Source organism: Cebus imitator, unplaced genomic scaffold (genome assembly GCF_001604975.1).
Source record: "Cebus imitator isolate Cc_AM_T3 unplaced genomic scaffold, Cebus_imitator-1.0 Scaffold77, whole genome shotgun sequence".
Classification (NCBI taxonomy): domain Eukaryota; kingdom Metazoa; phylum Chordata; class Mammalia; order Primates; family Cebidae; genus Cebus; species Cebus imitator.
The window spans coordinates 2,846,862-2,864,617 of NW_016107392.1; the positions used below are offsets into that span (position 1 = coordinate 2,846,862).

The 17,756-nt window shown below is 39.6% G+C and overlaps 1 protein-coding gene across 5 annotated transcripts in view; it reads left to right on the forward strand.

Annotated features, from left to right (window-relative positions):
• CHCHD3 (coiled-coil-helix-coiled-coil-helix domain containing 3) overlaps positions 1 to 17,756 on the forward strand; it is a 296,049-nt gene that overhangs the window by 10,487 nt on the left and 267,806 nt on the right. For all 5 annotated transcript variants that reach the window (XM_017532527.2, XM_017532528.2, XM_017532524.2 and 2 more), the window contains exon 2: positions 1,284 to 1,371. In XM_017532527.2, coding sequence (XP_017388016.1) covers positions 1,284 to 1,371 — 88 coding nt within the window. The remainder of the gene's footprint in view (positions 1 to 1,283; positions 1,372 to 17,756) is intronic.

Below are 17,756 nucleotides of genomic sequence, written 5' to 3' on the forward strand. Positions count from 1 at the left end.
CCAATCTGTCCTCTACACTGTAGCCAGAGTGATTTTCCTAAAGTGTAAATCTGATCATGCCATTTCCCTGCTTAAAATCCTTCGGTAGTGCCCAAGTACCCTCAGGATCAAGTTTAAACTCTTTCAACTGAAGAGCCCACTAAGAATCTTCGATATCTACCTTCCCTCCCCACCTTCTCTTTCACTATGCCCCCTCTCCACTTCTTGCTTCAGCCGTTTATTCATATTGTTTCATTCGTTCATTTAACATTCATTCATTCAGTTAACTAGGCTTAGCGAGGCTCTGGGAATATAGTGATAGGACAGCCAAATCCTTGCTTTCATGGAGCTTTCTTTCTAGTGAAAGGCAGACGGTAAACAAGCAAGTATCAGAGAGTGGTCAGTGCTCTAAAGAAAATTAAAAAGGGTGACTCTGAAATCTGCAGGTCTGGGTGTTCCTCAGAGCCTCTGCTCTATTGCCAGCTGCCTACTTGATATCTCCACTTGGATGTCTAATGGTGGCAAATTCTGGTTCCCCTCTGTTCTTCAATGTGATTTTTCTCACCCAGGAGCACTTTTATCTTACTGAATCTCTTCCTTGTACTCATCCTTACCTTTTACATCTTCCCTAATCCTCTGCTCCAGCCCTGCCTTCAAAGCCTGGCTCCTTGTGCTGCCCAGTATGCTTTCTGTATACTTTCATTACATGCTGACTCACTCAGGTACCACCCTTCATGTTATATTTAAATGCCTTACGGTTGTCTGTTTATTCTGTTATGCTTTAAGCACTTGATAACTTTGAATACTCAGAGTCTAGTCTGGTTTCTGGCACATAGTTGATGCATAATGAAATCTGTTGAAAGGGTGATTGTATGCGGTTAGCTTTGAACGGGAGGGAGGGAAGGAAGGGGGAAGGAACACTTGCCTTCAGGACTAGAGGGAGGGAAGGAGCTAAGGCCCATTAATGCATAAATAAGTTTTTAGGATTGGGGGGGAAAGTTGTAGTTTAGATAGCATACATTTCCACAATGATAACAATTTCGTGCACAGTATAAAGTGAAGAGTGTAGTTATTTATAATGAGCAATTAGCAGTGCATTAGAAAAATAAAGGAGTAGTGCTGTGGGATGCATCTTGAAATCTTAAAATTATTCTTACTTCTCGTTTTATGGCTGTTAGATTCAGCCTAATTTCTTTAGGTCATTTGTTACATGTATGGATGTGGATGACTAAATTACCTGGATGTTGGACTGGTTTCGCTCTTGCTCTTTTATGATTGATTTTGTTTTGATGTTGCTTTTCCAGCTTTCGGAAAATGTGATTGATCGAATGAAGGAATCCTCTGCATCTGGCTCGAAGTCTCAGCGGTATTCGGGTGCTTACGGTGCCTCAGGTATTGCTGAATTTTAATATTAGGGTTTTTAGGAGAAAAATTCTAAGTGGAAAAAGTTGACTCAGTAGTCAAGTTCTCTAGCATTCTGCCTTTCGTTATTTGGATGTTTAGCTTTTTATAAGGAATATTAGAAATCAGTTATTGGGGTTTCTTTTAAAATGTTTTGTGCTAAGAATGAATATTTTCAGTCTTTGGGAATTTTGTTTTCTCATTCCACTCCTGAATCCTTTACTAGGCTTTGGAAAGCTGCTTCATATCTTTTTGTATACAACAGATTGCCTATAGGGATACTAGAGACTTAGGAATAAATATTTATTTAAAAAATTGATCTTAGAAAATACTGATTTGCTATTTTCAAGTTGTGAAGTATTTCAAATGATTTTATCTTCTAATAAATTTCTCATAAGTTTATGAAAGATTTAGTTTGTCACAGTCAGTCTTAGTTATTGATGGAAATACGGTGTTAAATGAAATCCATAAAGAATTATTAAGCCTCATTTTATCTGTAGGTCCTGCTGGATAAGAGACTTAATGCTGCTGCTTCTCCCTTTTCTCTCTCCTGCCACGTGTCTGTTTATCCAGTATTTACTAAGCACCAGCTATGTGTCCAGCACTGTTCTTGATACTGCCCAGTTGATGGATACTTAGGCTATTTATTGTGAAATGACAGCAAGAAAATAATTGGGATGATTAATTTTGGACTAAGTGAGATTTTGCTGTATTTATAGAAAGGGGCAAATCTGGCTATAGACTGTGAAATTGAGAAAGATGAGATCCTGCCCAAATGCCATTCACTTGGGCCAACTGTGGCCCCCAGCCCCTTACTAACATTAAATCAGTAAACATGAATTGAGCTTCTGATATGTTTAGAGCAGAGGGTACCAAGATGAGTAAGAAAGGGTTTCTTGCCCCTTTGAAGCCTCTTGTTTAGTAGGAGAGTTGAAAAGGATTCACAGTTCATTAACGCTAGATAGAAAGTGAGCACGCCTTCCTTGTTAGAAACCCTTTCTTGGGCTTCTGGACCACACTCTTGGTTTTCCTTCCACCCTACTTGCAATCCTCAGTCCAGGCTTCTTTGTTGATTTCTACAAAGTAATCTTGTCCCAATTTATGGTTTTGAAATTATTATCTAGATGCCTGTAACTCCCAAAATTATATCTCTAGCCCTGACCTTTCCCTGAAATTCCAGACATTATAATAGACAGCTGCCTACTTGAAATCTCCCCTTACAGATTCCTTAACTTGATATATTCCAAATCAACCTTTATTTTCACCCCCATACTTGCTTTTCCTCTCCGTATTTCCTGGTAAATGGCACAGGTAGTAAAGCCCCCAATGGGAGATTCATTCTTGTTTTCTTTTTTCCTTACTCCTTACATCAGACTGTTAGCTAGTCTTGTCAACTCGATCTCTAAAGCATGTCTAAATATGCTCCTTTTGCATCCATCTCCTCTGCTACGGCTCCAATCCAGATAGATAACCATTGTCTTCTGCAGAAGTCTCTTAACTGGCCCCCTGCTTCCACTCTTCCCCACTGCGCTATGCACACAGAAGTCATCACAATCTTTTGAAGAAGAGCAAATCAGGTGAAGTCACGTCCCAGTGGTGGCTCTCCATGGTACATAGAATGTAGCCTGAGCTGCTTCCCTGGGCTTCCATCATATATCACTACTGGTCCCTATCTGTCTTTCCCACATCATCTCATTATTCATCATCTCCCATCACCCTTCCTCTACTTATTCACTGTGACTGCTATCTTCACTAGAAGACAAGCTCCAGGGACCTTGTTCCTCATCTGTTTGTTCACAGCTGAATTCTCAGCTCCCTAGGATACTGTACCTGCTTCTTAGTAAGTGCTTATTATTGTTTGTTGAATTAATTTAAGGGCAAATCTCATTCTCCACTTTAAAAGTAGCCTCTTTTGTTCATTCTGGAGAGTTCTATACATTTAATTCGGGTGACATTTCTTGAGTGTTTCTAAGATGCAAAAAAGTAAGCCAGGTATTTTGAGAGGATGCAAAAATAGGAAAAAGATTTGTTTTTTTGGGCAGATAAATAACGTGTAACAGGACTATAAGGAAGGTAGAAACATAGTATAAAAGAAACCTATAAGATACTGAAATTAAGTTTATCAAATATTTTGGCTGAAGAAAATGCCTTGTTGTACACAAACAAATGCTGTCCAGTTTATTAAACTGCCAAACAACTGCACTTCTGCTCACCCGGGCCTTGCATGTAGATACGAGCGTATATAGTGAGCACATCTAGCTGACCATAGATAAACCTTTGCTGCTGCTTCTTCCTCAAAATGGTGAAGCTGATCATGTCTACATGTATGAACTTAAAATACGGAAAATGTTAAGGAAGCAAATGGTTTGTAACTTTGTAAGTACTTACAACATGGTGTATCTTTTTGCTTACGAATATTCTGTACTATAACCATTGTTTCTGTAGTTTAATTAAAACATTTTCTTGGTGTTAAAAAAAGTACGATGATATATGGATACATTGAAGATTGGAATCTGTTTTAAAGTATAATTTGTTGTAGTTAGATTTTTTTTTCCCTACCTCCTGTGTTAAAGAGTTAGTGTGATGATGATGATGGTTCAGTAGTACTGTAATAATGATAGATGACACTTAAATAAAATTTATTATATGGTAGGTACTCTGCTAAATCCTGTATATATCTTATCTCATTTTATCCTTATAACCCTATGAAGGAGGAGCTGTGGTAATCCATTTTATGTAGAAGGAAACTGAGACTTGAAGTGATTAATTATCTTGCCCAAAGTCACACAGCTGGTGAGCAATGGAGATGAAAGTTACATTCAAGTTTATCTGACTCCAGAGCAAATGCTGTTAACCACTTTGTCTTATTTTAATATGAATGACATCTTGTTTTAGGAAGGACGTGACAGAAACTAGTTGGAACGAAGGAGCTGCTTTTTAGTGATGTTCTGCTTGAACTAAGGAAAGAACCCGTTGTCTATAAGTGGTTGTTGGTTGTGCTAGCTTTTTCCCATATTGGCTCTCAAATAGTGAGTGGAAAAAGAGAAAATGTTTTCTTTCTTGGTTGTTTTGATACACTGAGAGAGTGGGCATGGGTTGGCAGGTTTTCTATGAGTGCCTGTAGGGTGTATGGCCTGAAGAGCATGCCACTGTTGTGAAGAGCCCTGGCTTTGCTGAAGGACCCATCCCTTCTCACTCCCTGTTTGAAATGATGGGGACCAGCCTGAGCACTGAAAGCTCTTAGAATGCCACCTGTGGGCCGGGATTGGTGGCTCATACCTGTAATCCCAGCACTTTGGTAGGCCGAGGTGGGTGTATCACCTGAGGTTAGGAGTTCGAGACCAACCTGGCCAACAGGGCGAAACCCTATTTCTACTAAAAATACAAAAATTAGCTGATTGTGGTGGAACATGCAATCCCAGCTACTCAGGAGGCTGAGGCATGAGAACTGATTGAACCTGGGGGGCAGAGGTTGCAGTGAGCTGAGATTGCACCACTACACTCCAGCCTGGGCAAGAGTGAGACTCCATCTCAAAAAAAAAAAAAAAGAAAAGAAAAGTATGCCACCTTGTGTTTTGGTGGTCAGGTTAGAACTACACTGTGAATGATAGCCACTAGTCACATGTGGCTGTTAAAAGTTAAATGAAAATTAAGTCAATGATAAAATGAAAATTTCAGCTTCCAAGTGACACTCATCACATTTTATGCTCAGTAACTGCATGTGGCTTGTGACTACCATATTGGACAGCGCAGATATAGGACATTTCTATTATTGCAGACAGTCCTGTTGCATAGCTCTGGTCTAGAATACTCCAGTGTTTTTTTTTCCTATCTGCACCATGATGTGAAAAAGACTCAACAAGACTCTTTGATTACATGATTTTTCTTACCCATTCCAACCTAACCCAAGAAAAGAACTAAGATTTGGCATGCTATTTTGAAATTATCTTGCTTTAGGTTAAGAATGCAATTAGACTATGTATAAATTAACAAAGATTTATTCTTCTTAGAATTAAAAAAATAGGTTTGTAAAAGCAGAAAGCCTGAAAATTTATGTGCTTTTCTGAGTTTGCATCATTTAGGGGTTTTAGTTAGCACTCAATAATAGATTTCTTATGATTTAAAATTTAGATGTGTTATGAAATAATTTTTCAAGCCTACAAAAATGTATTGATAAAAATGTCACTTGCCTTTTTTACATTTTTCAGTGTGAAGTAAATTATATATTAAATGTGAGTTGAATTTTAAATATTTATTAAAAAGCCTTCTTTCTTACATCACTCTTGGTCGTACCAGCCCTAGGCTACTCGTATGTGTGAATATAGGGCAGCGTATTTGATGAACTGAGAGCCCTAGGATTTCTGTATATAGTAACTAAATTTTGTCATAAAAATAGTTTTGAGAATATATTTTATACTGTAAGAAAGTGGATTCCTCTGAAGACTTTACTGAAACTGTTTTTTTGCTAAACCTTGAACCAGATCAGTGGCTCGTTGCAATAAGTATTTGCATGTAAAGCTGTTTGGGCAAAATAATATATACTGTGTGACACACAGCAGATTGTAATGCCACTTTAATAAATGAATGTGCTGTAAAGAACTTAACTGTGTCCTTGCTGCCTCAAATTTTTTGCTGCATTATCTCAAGTATATTGGTTTGCTGTTACACCAGATAATTTTCTTCTTAGGCTGACATAAGGAGATGTCATTGCATATAGTTATAAATTTACCTTTTTATTAACATCTTGCATCTTTTGATTTTAAAAAATCAATTTCGGGTATTGATTTTTTCCTCTCCAACCTGATCTTTTAGTTTTTCTGGCTTATAATGAGGTCAGACCTCTCATGGTTGACCCTACCTACTGCTGAAGAAACTGTCTCTGAATCAATATGAAGAAACAGACAGGAAATGATATTAGGAGACTTTTCTTTTGTTTTCCTAAGCTACTGGCAGCCAGATAAAAATGATGAATCTAGAAAAAACAAGAAAAATGACCTAACTTTTATTATTATCCTCACTGTGGAAGTTTCTCTGTAAATTTCTCGTCATTGTGAAAAATAAGAAAGATTTGCCAATTTGTGTTAAGTATATCACTGAGATCACTCAGTATTTGGCAGCCTTAACAAATTGCAGGAAACCAATTTGAGCAGGAAATAGCACAGCCTAAACTAAACAGCCAATTTTGGGAAACAGATTCATCTATAAGTTCTATGTATTTTTCTCCCGGAATCTGGTCCTCTTAGTTATTTTTAAACAGCTCTTTAAGGCTCATTTAGACAACACTGTAGGGAGAGTTCAAAGAAAATAAGCTGTGCTTATTCCTTTGACTTGAGTTACAAGAACTGAGTGTCTCAGTTTCCAACTTTTGATATATGAAACTTCGTTGATGCCGGTGTCTCAACTCTGTACTTTTTTTGTGTGTGTATGTACATTTTTTGTGTGTCAGGCAAATGGATGATTTGCCTGACAGTTCCTAATAGTAAGAAACGTAAATGCTATTGAATGAAAGGCAGTAAATCTAATTCTCTAAGCCAGTATATTCTGCTCTGAAAAATCTGTCAACAGTCTAGGGTTGAAGAACTCACATGTTTAGTTCCATCAGTCAACAAGTGTTAGTGTGGCAGCGATCTCTGACTTTCAAGGAATTATTAGTTTGGTCAAAGCATATTTAATGTTGTAGTGAATGAGTACTAGTTTAGTTGCCTCCTGTATTAATATTTTTGAGAAGGTGAATGAATACGTAAGTGAGATAGAATGTATAAGAGGTATGGAAAGTGCTTTAGGAATTTAGAGAAAGAGCGTCAGGAACTTCGGCAGGCAGGCCTGGTATCAGGGAAAGTGGACTTGAGCCAAACTTGGGGCTAAGGGGGACAAGAGGGGGGATAGAGTAGAAGGTAATCCCGGTAGAGTTAGCACACAGACCAGATTCATTCAGATAAAGGTTTCGTGTAGAGTCTCATGGGTGAGGACAGGTTGATGTTAACGAGTTTAATTCTATCCTATAGGGCCTAGACAGCTACGGATCTGTTTCATCTCATTTTCGGATGCAAGGCTCGAAAATTACATTAGTTGCATCTTCAGATATACCCAAATATTAGTAACATTTTTGTTCTTAAAAATGCCATGCTGGTTTTCTTATTGATATTTTTAGATTCAATAAACAAATCAGATTGGTAAGAATATGCATGTTCTGCCATAATACTAAATAAAGCCATTTTCATCTTCAGTTAAGCAAAGAAGCAGACCCATAGCATTTTTGTTTGTCCGTAACTGGCCCTATTGCAAGAATAAACAAATAATAAAAGTTGCCCTCAACGGCATGAGACAGTGTGGCAGTATAGGGTATAACAGATGAGTTCTGAGCAGGGAGGGTGAATGAATCAAGTTGGAAGGATAAGGTAAAGGATGAGTTAGTTGGAAACTAGCAATCGGGAAGGTCAGCCCCTGCCTGGTCTAGGTAGAGTGGCAGGGCAGAGGACTTGGCTGGACATGGTGACTGTTGATCCATGGATGGGTAGTGGCAGCCCTTGACTCACGCTTCAGTCGTTTCTCCCCAGGCCTAGGACACCTTTTCTTTGTGCTACTTGATTCATCTCTGTGTTGGATTTATTTCTGAGAATCCAGAAAACGTTTAGGCTGACTTTATTTTAAAATGGAGATGAGGGCGTAGTAAACTTCCTTTCTTGTAATAACAAGTCATTGGCAATATGGTTTGTAGTCTGTGGTATTTTGGAACGGTCAAAAGGGAGTCACACGAAGGAAGTGCTGCAGTGGGACGACGAATGAAACGTCAGTGAGTCACACCTTCCTATCGTTTTCTGTGACTAGGAACTTCCGCCCATCGATTTCCTAGTTAACGGAATAACCGCTGGCTTCAGCTGCTTTTTATTATGTTTTCAGAGGCTGCTGCTCTTGTGACTGCAGTAGCATGATTTACTTTGCATTGGTGCTTCTAGGTGGTATGAAATCAAGTGAGCCGGACACTTGCACCTAAGTTACTAGAAAGCAGCAACTGTTTTGTTAGGTGCGTTGTATAATGTAGATTAGAAACATGGTAATGCCGTAGATTAGAAATATAGTAATACCTTCCACAGTACTCAGCAGCTGGAAGTTAACTCAGGAGTGACAACCTAGTCATTTCAATGACAGCAGGGAAAAAAAAAGACACTGTTTTAAAGAAGCTCCCCATTTTTGCTGCCATAGATTCTGGACACTAACTTTAAATGGAATTATGGGATAGTGGATTGTATTTTCTCACAGAACAAGTGTTGTTATTTGGCATAACCAAGCAAATCATTGGTATCACCAGAACTATATTAAGAAAACTAGATAGAACAATGATAGAAATTTTGTAATCATGCTTCTAGATGTATAACATAAAATACAGCATTGGTTATACAAGCAAAGCTAATAGAATATAAAGCATAGGACATATACCTGTGAATACTAGTTTTGATTTAAATGTCATACACTCGTTGTAAAGTAAACAATATTAACAATATTTTTGCCTTTCTTGGAATTTGACAGACTTGAGAGCATCATCTGGATGGCCCAGATCTCTTATCATAAATTGCCCAAGGGAGTTTCAAAGGTACATTTTCCTATTGCAAGCACAGAGATTCAAAATCAATCTATTGACTTTTCAGCTGTCAACCAAATAGTAGGTTATTGTTGTTGATGATGATGTTTTTACTTCTTAAAAAAAAACACACACACATTTTAAAAACTAAGGTCTGACCCAGCATTTCATTTCTTTCCTTTACCCTCCCCTGCCTCCCTGGTTTATTCAGACTCACTCCTATAGTGCTCTGTATTAGGCCAAATCAGTGCTACCAGGGAACAGTCAGTGCTTTTAAGTCCCCCTTTTAAACCTTCTCTATCCCCAGGGCTACTTGACACTTTGTTGATAGCTCTCACTGTACTTGAGTGTTCCTTGAAAAGCCTCGGGAACCCATGTGAATCATTATAGTAAGCTTCTCCAAACTTTGTCACAAAATTGCTGTGGCAAGCTTATGACAATAGTCTGGTCCTGTGCGTGCCCCGCTTCCTCTGAATGAGTGGGTAATTGAAACATGGGTTTTAGTTAGCCAGCATCAAATGATTGGAGCTTGAAACTACTTTCAGTTCCAGGGTAGTCATGATAACTCATGTTACTATAAAGATATAAGGTGTTTGGAACATCTCACAGATCGCATGGTGGGCAAGTACACGGCTGCCAGAAACCAACCCCTGTGTACTCACTGTGTTGGCAGGAGTTGCTTCCTTTTGTCAGCGGAGTGAGTGCTGCTGCTTCCCTCCTCACTTCATGTACATGCACCCTGCTCTTTTCTCATAGGGCTTTTTTTTTTGGCTTGTCCACCCCTATCATTATTACAGTCCTGCAAGGGTCACTCGTAGACCTTGTCTGTATTTGATGAGTAGCAGTTGAGCCCTGCTCTGCATTTCCCATTTTATGATGTTAAGTTTCACAGTTTCTCCCATTTCTGGTGTCATTGCCCTAGTCTGGCCACCATCGTCTTTTTCCTGCATTGCTCTAACAGTCTCTTGCTTGGCGTCCCTGCCTTTAGTCTTGCGTTCCCTGGTCTATTGTTACTGCAGCCCTAGTTTCTTTCCAAAGCATGAAACCAATCATGTTGTCCCTCTGTTAGAAACCCAAGGCCCACCACCCCCACCCTGCCTTCCTCTTAGGATGCAGTCCACATCTTTCTCCATAGCCAGCAAGGTCCTGTACACTCTGTCTCCTGCTCCAGTCTCTTATGTCATCTGGCACACAGACCTTTGTCTCTCATGTTAAACTTAATCTAGTCATACTGAAATTCTTGCATATCCTCAGACTTGTCCTTTTGGGGTTATTTATTTTTGAGTCGGAGTTTTACTCTTGTTGCCCAGGCTAGAGTGTAATGACTCGATCTTGGCTCACTGCAACCTCCACTTCCCAGGTTCAAGTGATACTCTCACCTCAGCCTCCTGTGTAGCTGGGATTACAGCCACCTGCCATCACACCCAGATAATTTTTGCATTTTTAATATAGATGGAGTTTTATCATGTTCTCCAGGCTGGTTTCGAACTCCTGATGTTAGGTGATCCACCCACCTCGGCCTCTTGAAGTGCTGGGATTACAGGCGTGAGCCACTGGGTTTTTGACCATGTTGTTCCTTCTGTCTGAACACTGTTCTGACTTCTAGCCCCGCCCCACCCCATCTGACCTCTTACCTGCCTTTTATCTGGCAAACTCCTGCTCATTGTTTAGATCCCTGCCTAGAAATCACTTACCCAGAAAGCTTTTCCTGATGCCCAGTCTGGGTGAGATGCCCCTCCTGTGTGGGCCCGTGACACCCTGAGCTCTTCTGTTGTAGCACACATCACGTAGTGCTGCCATTGCCCTTTACACACCCCTCTCCCCCAAATCCCGCAGCTTCTATTTTCTCATCGGTCCTCCCAGGACCTCCTCTTATGGTACTTCCTTCTGCACTCCCCCTTGCTTTGATGCTGACCTTTCCTTGCTGAGGTGAGAAGCCGCTATAGGACTGTGTGTGTTTGCTGCAGGTAAACGTTGACCTGTTGAGGCCAGATGCCTAGGCAAAGCAGGAAAAGAGGAGGTCTCAGGGTCGAGGAGATTTCCTTCAAGAACCATTTCCTCATCTTCTCAGTGTGGACTTTCCAAGTTGATATCGTTTGGAAGAATTTTCTTTTGTCACTAATTCCCCTTAATACTGATCTTTGTAATAGTATGTACTTCATTGTGTTGTAATTACATGTTCACTTGTTTGTTTTTCCCATTTGATTATGGGCCTTTGAAAGAAGTGAATGTATGCTTCCCATGTTATATACACTCAGCCATAGTGACTGTTTTATAAAGTTAGGTGCCTAATAAATGTTTGCAGAATGCACAAGCTAAAGCAAATCAGATAATGAAGGCTGGTATGTACAAGTGCCTGTGTTCACTGAGGCAAGGAGGAAAAGGGGTCTTCCTGTTAGGTGGGTTCCACTGGGCATGGGTGTGAGTGTCTACCAGGCTCCTGGTGGTGCCTATGCAATGCCAGTTTCGGGTCTCAGTTGTAGCGGGCCCAAGGAAGCCCTTTTGGAAGAGGCACTTTCTTGAGCACTATCTGGGGAAATGTATGAGTTTGTGGAGGAGTGGCTAGGCAGCAGGGCTCTGGATTTGGAAACACTGATGTGGAGGTTCATGTCCTACTCCTAGTTAATAATTTAGTTTAGAAAGGAAATCATCTGTGTAGACTTGCCAAGGTTTGGTGAGTGCTGAAGTCAGTTGGGATTTTCCCTTCTCAGACCCTCCTGCTCTCAGTTCCTGTTACCCTCCTTGCTTCCCTTCTCCATTGGGTCGAAGTCAATCTGACATTAGTACCTTTGACCCTGGAATTTTAGGTTAGGAGTTTTAGGTGAAGTTTGGTTAGGGTGTCTAGGGGTAGGTCCCTATCTTGGAAAAACAGATCTTACCCCTGGCTCCCTTAACCCCTTGCTCTCTTCCTGTTGTCAAAACTCTGGGACACTTGACAGTTGAGTTTCTCTTCACTGTGTCTTCTCCTGTGCGGCTGTTCTCACGCGGGATCTCAACTTCTCACTTGAGGATTGTAACTTATTTTCTTCTTGAAAGAGTGGTGTTTCCACCATCACTCATTTCCCCAAGCCTCTGAGGCCTGCTGTTTGAAGTCTGGGGCCTTTGGTGTCTGGAAGCCCAGGAAGGTTGCAATAGGGGTTGGAAGGAAGGCCCAATGCTTGGGCCAGTCCTCCCAGTGTGGGGACAACTGGAAGACCAGGGAGCTGGCTCAGGGAGCTTGGGGAGCTCCCTGTGTGCTCAAATACACGGAAGTGTTTAAGCACTAACTAATAAAGATTCCGGAAAATGTCTAGGATTTGCTTTAGCTTATATGAGTTTTTACCCAGTGCTTCCTTTTCACCTGATCTCCATGTGCTACAGCCACAGGGAATGCATATAACGATGTCAGATTGGCTTTGCTCTGCTCTTCATTTGGTAGTTACACTAAATTCTTCAGATGCAATTTGCTTTTTGATTGACATGGTGGTCATCTCATGACTTTAAAAAATAAGGTAAAATATTGATTGCTGTATGTCAGTTTTGAGAATGGACCTGAGAAATGAGAATCAGTTACTAAAATCGGGATAAATTTGATTTAAGTCAAAAATATTAAAGCACAATTAAAGGTCAACAGCTCCCCCCAAAACATGATTTTTTTTCGCAGCCATCTAGGTCATGGATTCTGAATATCATACATATAATTATTTAAACAAATTATTTTAACAAAATACCCCTAGCAGCCCTCAATTTGTTTCCCTTCTCGAAACTTGTGCTTTTCAGTGTTGATGGCTCAGGCCTGTAATCCCAGCACTTTGGGAGGCTGAGGCAGGAGGATTGCTTGAGCCCAGGAGGTCGAGCTTGCAAGCGTACTATGTTTGCATCCCTGCACTCTAGCCTGGTGACAGAGTGACACCCCATCTCAAAAAAATTAAAAAAAAAAAAAAAAGAAAAAGAAAAAAACTTGTGCTTTTAGCAAGAAGAGATAGCTTTAACTGTGCATGCACACTTACAGTAAAAAAATAAGGCCAATCACCTGTTTTCTTTTTCCTTAGTAGGAAAAATGAGGCCAGCTAAGCAGCGTTTGTTTAATTTTGTGGGACCGCAAAGATATTCATTGAGCACAATATGTTTCTTTAATTTTTCTTAATAATGTTGTCTTTTCTGGGAATCTCATGGGATTCAGCCCATATACTGCTTTTGTGACATCTTTTAAAAACTTTTCTAAAAATGTTGCTTTAATATTCTATCTCAGAAACTTTTGAGAGTATTATAAGATTATGGGAAGTTATAATCCTCGTTTCATGATTATTCTTTGACCTTTGACATATTTTATTGGCTTTTTAATAAAAAATCTTTTAAAAAAACATGGACTGTATAATGAAAAATTATTTTTGCTCAAGCTTGATAAACATACAAATAATACATTATTTCCTCTAATTCTTTTTTCCTGTTCTATTAAACATACCTCTACTGATGTAGCCACTATTTCTTAACCCATGTTCATCTTTTTTGCAAAAATGACGTTTGCAAAAGTGATGAAGTAAAACTTGTTAAAAACAGTGATTTTTATAATTGCTCATGATTGTTTATGCGACTTTGAACTAAAACTTTTTTTTTTCTTTTTTTTTTTTGAGATGAGTTCTTACTGTGTCACCTGAGCTGGAGCACTGTGGTACAGTAATGGCTCACTGCAGCCTTGAACTGTTGGGCTCAAGGAATTATCCCCTCTCAGCCTCCTGAGTAGCTGGGACTACAGGCAGGTGCCACCACACTGCCAATTTAAAATTTTTTTTGTAGAGACAGGATCTCGCTATGTTACCAGCCCAGGCTGGTCTCAAACTCCTGGATTCATTCCATCCTCCTGTCTTGGCCTCACAAAGTGCTGGGATTACACATGAGCCACCGAGCCTGGCTTGAACTGAAACTTTTTAGGCTATGTTGTATTTTGATTGAGAAGTACCTTTTTCTCTCCGTCCAAGTAAAATTCTTTTAGTTGAATAAAGACCTCTCTAGTTCCCAGCCCAGTAGCATCTGTGATGTGCCTCAATAGATATGACTTAAACCAGGTGAACCAGACCCAAGTGCAAAGGCTAACTGAATCATCATCTGTGTTTCACTGGCAGTAATGTAATGTGATTGTGTGCTTTCAGAAATAGGGTTACAGAGAAAATTAACCCCACTTCTTCAAATGGGAAATGGAAAGGTGGTAGTTAAATCACCACTGAATAGGGGAGACAGAGAGAGAGAGAGACAGAGAGAGAGAGAGAGAGAGAGACAGACAGACAGACGTGTGTGTGTGTGTGTGTGTGTGTGTGTGTGTGTGTGTGGTGTACGTTTAGTGTTCGGAGAACTTTTGCCATTTAATAGTTGTGTGATCATGGGCAAGTTGTCTCGTTTTTCTCCAGAATAAAATGGGAAGACTAATGCCAATTTCACACGGTTGTCATGGAGACTAAATGAGGAAATATATAGGTGCTGAGTGAAATATAGCAGGTGATCAATAAGTATCCCTTTCTTTTTTTCTTCCTTAACATAGAAGCATCCAGGGCCACAACTTCACTGCAACCTTTCACCTGCTGCACATTGACTCTTGCCAAGGGAACTGCCTTCTGTGTATCCTCTTTGCCTTTCACTTGGTTTTTTGTGCCCTTGTTCCAACAAACGTTTGTTTATTTATTTATTACTGGCTATGTGCCAGACACTGTACTAAGTACCAGAGTTTCAAAGATGAATAATGCAGAGATGTCATGGAGAGCCACAGGTAGCATAGAGGATTGACTGACGACTCACTCTGCATGGGGAGTTCAGGGCAGACTTCATGAAAGAGGTGATGATGATGTTTGAGCTGAATATTGAAGGATGCATAATAGGAGTTTACCAATCAGACATGATGGAATTGGTTGTGGAGGTAAGGAGAAGGAGAAAGGGCATTTTTTGGGAGAAGGATGATGTGTGATGATGGGTACAGTGATGTTACAATCATGAAGGGCTTGGTGATTTCTGTGAATTATAACTAGTTATACTTATTTGATAGATACGTACTTGTGGGAGAGGAGGTTACAAGGAGTAAATATGAATTGAATAACAAAGCTAAGGAGTAGGGATTTGCTTCTACGGTAAATGGCTCTAACCCTACATATTTTTGTTTTTTTGAGGCAGGGTCTTGCTGTCTTACCTAAGCTGAATGCAGTGGTGTGATCATAGATTACGGCAGCCTTTACCTCCTGGGTGCAAGCAATCGTCCCTCCTCAATTTCCTGAGTAGCTTGGGTTACAAGTGTGTGCCACCCCCACACCCAGCACACTTTTTTTGTTGTTGTTGTTAGAGATGGGGTGTCACTGTGTTGCCCAGGCCTCTAACTCTTGGGCTAAGTGATTCTTCTGCTCAGCCTCCCAAAGCACAGGCGTGATTACAAGTGTAGGCCACTGCCCTGGCTCTAACCTTACATCTTTATACTGTGTTTAATTAGTGTGTATGTGTGGGTATGGTGGGCGGGGAGGAGTGAAGGAGACAGATCACTTTCAAAGTTGCCTCAACAGAACTTTTCTTGATTCTATTTGACTTCCTCTAAACTCACATGACATTTTGTCTGTATTTTTCTCTTGGCAGTCAGTATTTTATATATAGACACCCACATATAATTATATATGATTAATTATAATATAATTAAATATAACACAATTATGTTATTAATTATAATTAGATATATAATATTAAAGTTACAATAAATACATAACAATTATAATTAACACAATTGTATTATAATTATAATTAAATATAGAGCAATTATAATTAATTATAATCAAACATAATACAACTAATTATAAACATATAACATAATTATATATAATATTTTAAAACATTTTTCCCAGGCTGGACTCAAACTCCTGGGTTCAAGTGATACTCCCAGCTCAGCCTTCCAAGTAGCTAGAATTATAGACGAGTGCCACCATACCCCCTACATTTTAAAAACAGTTACTTATTTATAACTGTGTTAGCACCTTTACTGTACATTAAGCTCCTTGTGGGCAGAAGACATACCTGACAGCCCCTGGTTCCTTTGTGACCCATATGGCATCTGCCTGACCTGTGGAAGGTGCTCAAGAGATACTTGACAACGGAATGAATGAATGGACAGGCCTGTGAGCATCCCCAGCTTCGTCAGAATACTTTTGACTTCAAAAACATGTTTGATGAAAGCAGTCAGTCACAAAAGACCACATACTAAATGATCCCATTTATAGGAAATGTCCAGAATAGGCAAATCTGTAAAGAGCGGAAGTGGTGGTTGCCTAGGACTGGGTGGTGGTGTTGGTAACGAGGATGGGGAGTCACTGCTGATGGTCACACAATTCTATGGATACGCTAAACACCATTGCATGGTATACTGTAAATGGGTACATTTCATGTTATACACATTTATCTCAAAGCTTTTGAAATACTTTTGAAATCTTGTCATTTTTTAAAAAAGTATCTTTAAATGCATTTTTTCCTGTTTTTATGTTTACTGTATACACATAGGGACTTGCATTAAAATATTTGTCGTTATTTTTTAAAATTTGGACTGGGAGCTCATAGCATGAGCTTCGGGACTTCATTAACCATTTCAGAGATGCAAGGGAGTGTGAGAAGGAATTCTTGTGAGCCTATGCAGAATGACCTCATTCTCTCTGTCAAATACTGCAGTAAGTTATTTTAGTATTAGCAGAGTGGCATTGTTGGATATATTTGGACAGTATATTTTTACGTTTCGAGTCGTTGAAGAAGTTTGTCTTCTACAATGGGAGTAATATATTGCTTTATCTAAGTAAAAAGGCATAGCATTGGCAGAAGCACAAGGAATGGTGCTATTTTTGTCACCTTCAGAATGGAGAGTTAGGTATAGTTTGTTTTTAAGCCTATTGATCTTGTACTTCTCATTAACAGGTGCTTTATTTTTAAACGTATGTTTTATATTAAAATAGCATTTATGCACTTATGAAGCCATACTTATTAATAAAACATGTCCCTAGATAAATTGTTTAATGTGGTTTTCTTTTTTCTTCCACATTGTGGTGACTCATGGTTTCTGAGTTGATGAAAGAGCAGGGAGCATCTATTTCTTGTGTGTTCATTCATGCAAAATTTTGCCCTCTTAAAAAATGAACAAAGACCATAGCCAGAAGGTATTTATCATGCAGTCTAACCACAAGAAATCTTGAATAAGATCATCAACTAACTTAAATAAAACAGTTATTTTCTAACACTCTATCACCAGAGTCATTCTTTAGAACACTTAGCATTATTATGTGTGCGTTTTTCTTTTTCATATAACTGCCAACTATCTTGAAGAATAGGATGCTTCAGATTAATATCTTGGAAGGGAGATACAATCTACTTGACCCTGATTTAAAGGAATAGTGGAAGTGGGTAGTTCTTCACCACAGATGTGATTGTTACTAGGGATTCTTCATAGACTCTGTCATAGCAAAAGTATTGTATTTGGTTTCTCATGACATATCCTGCGACTAGCAGAGTGTTGCTCAGTGGATCGGCTTGGGGCTGAATCAGTAGGTCTTTCCAAGTATAAATTTGAATGCTTACTAGACCAGAGAGAGGCAGAGGCCTCAGGATTGGGTGGGAGATTCTCCGAGTTGTCGCAGATAGTCTCCATCCCTCCTGTGCATGATCCAAGAGCTTGCTCTGAGACACTGAGTGAATAAATGGCCAGCCAGCACTGTGGTGAAGTGGGAGGAGCATGAATATTGATAGATATTTAAGCCCTGACATGACGGAGCCCGGTCTTTAGCTTTGCCTCTTACTGTATTTGTGATGTCCA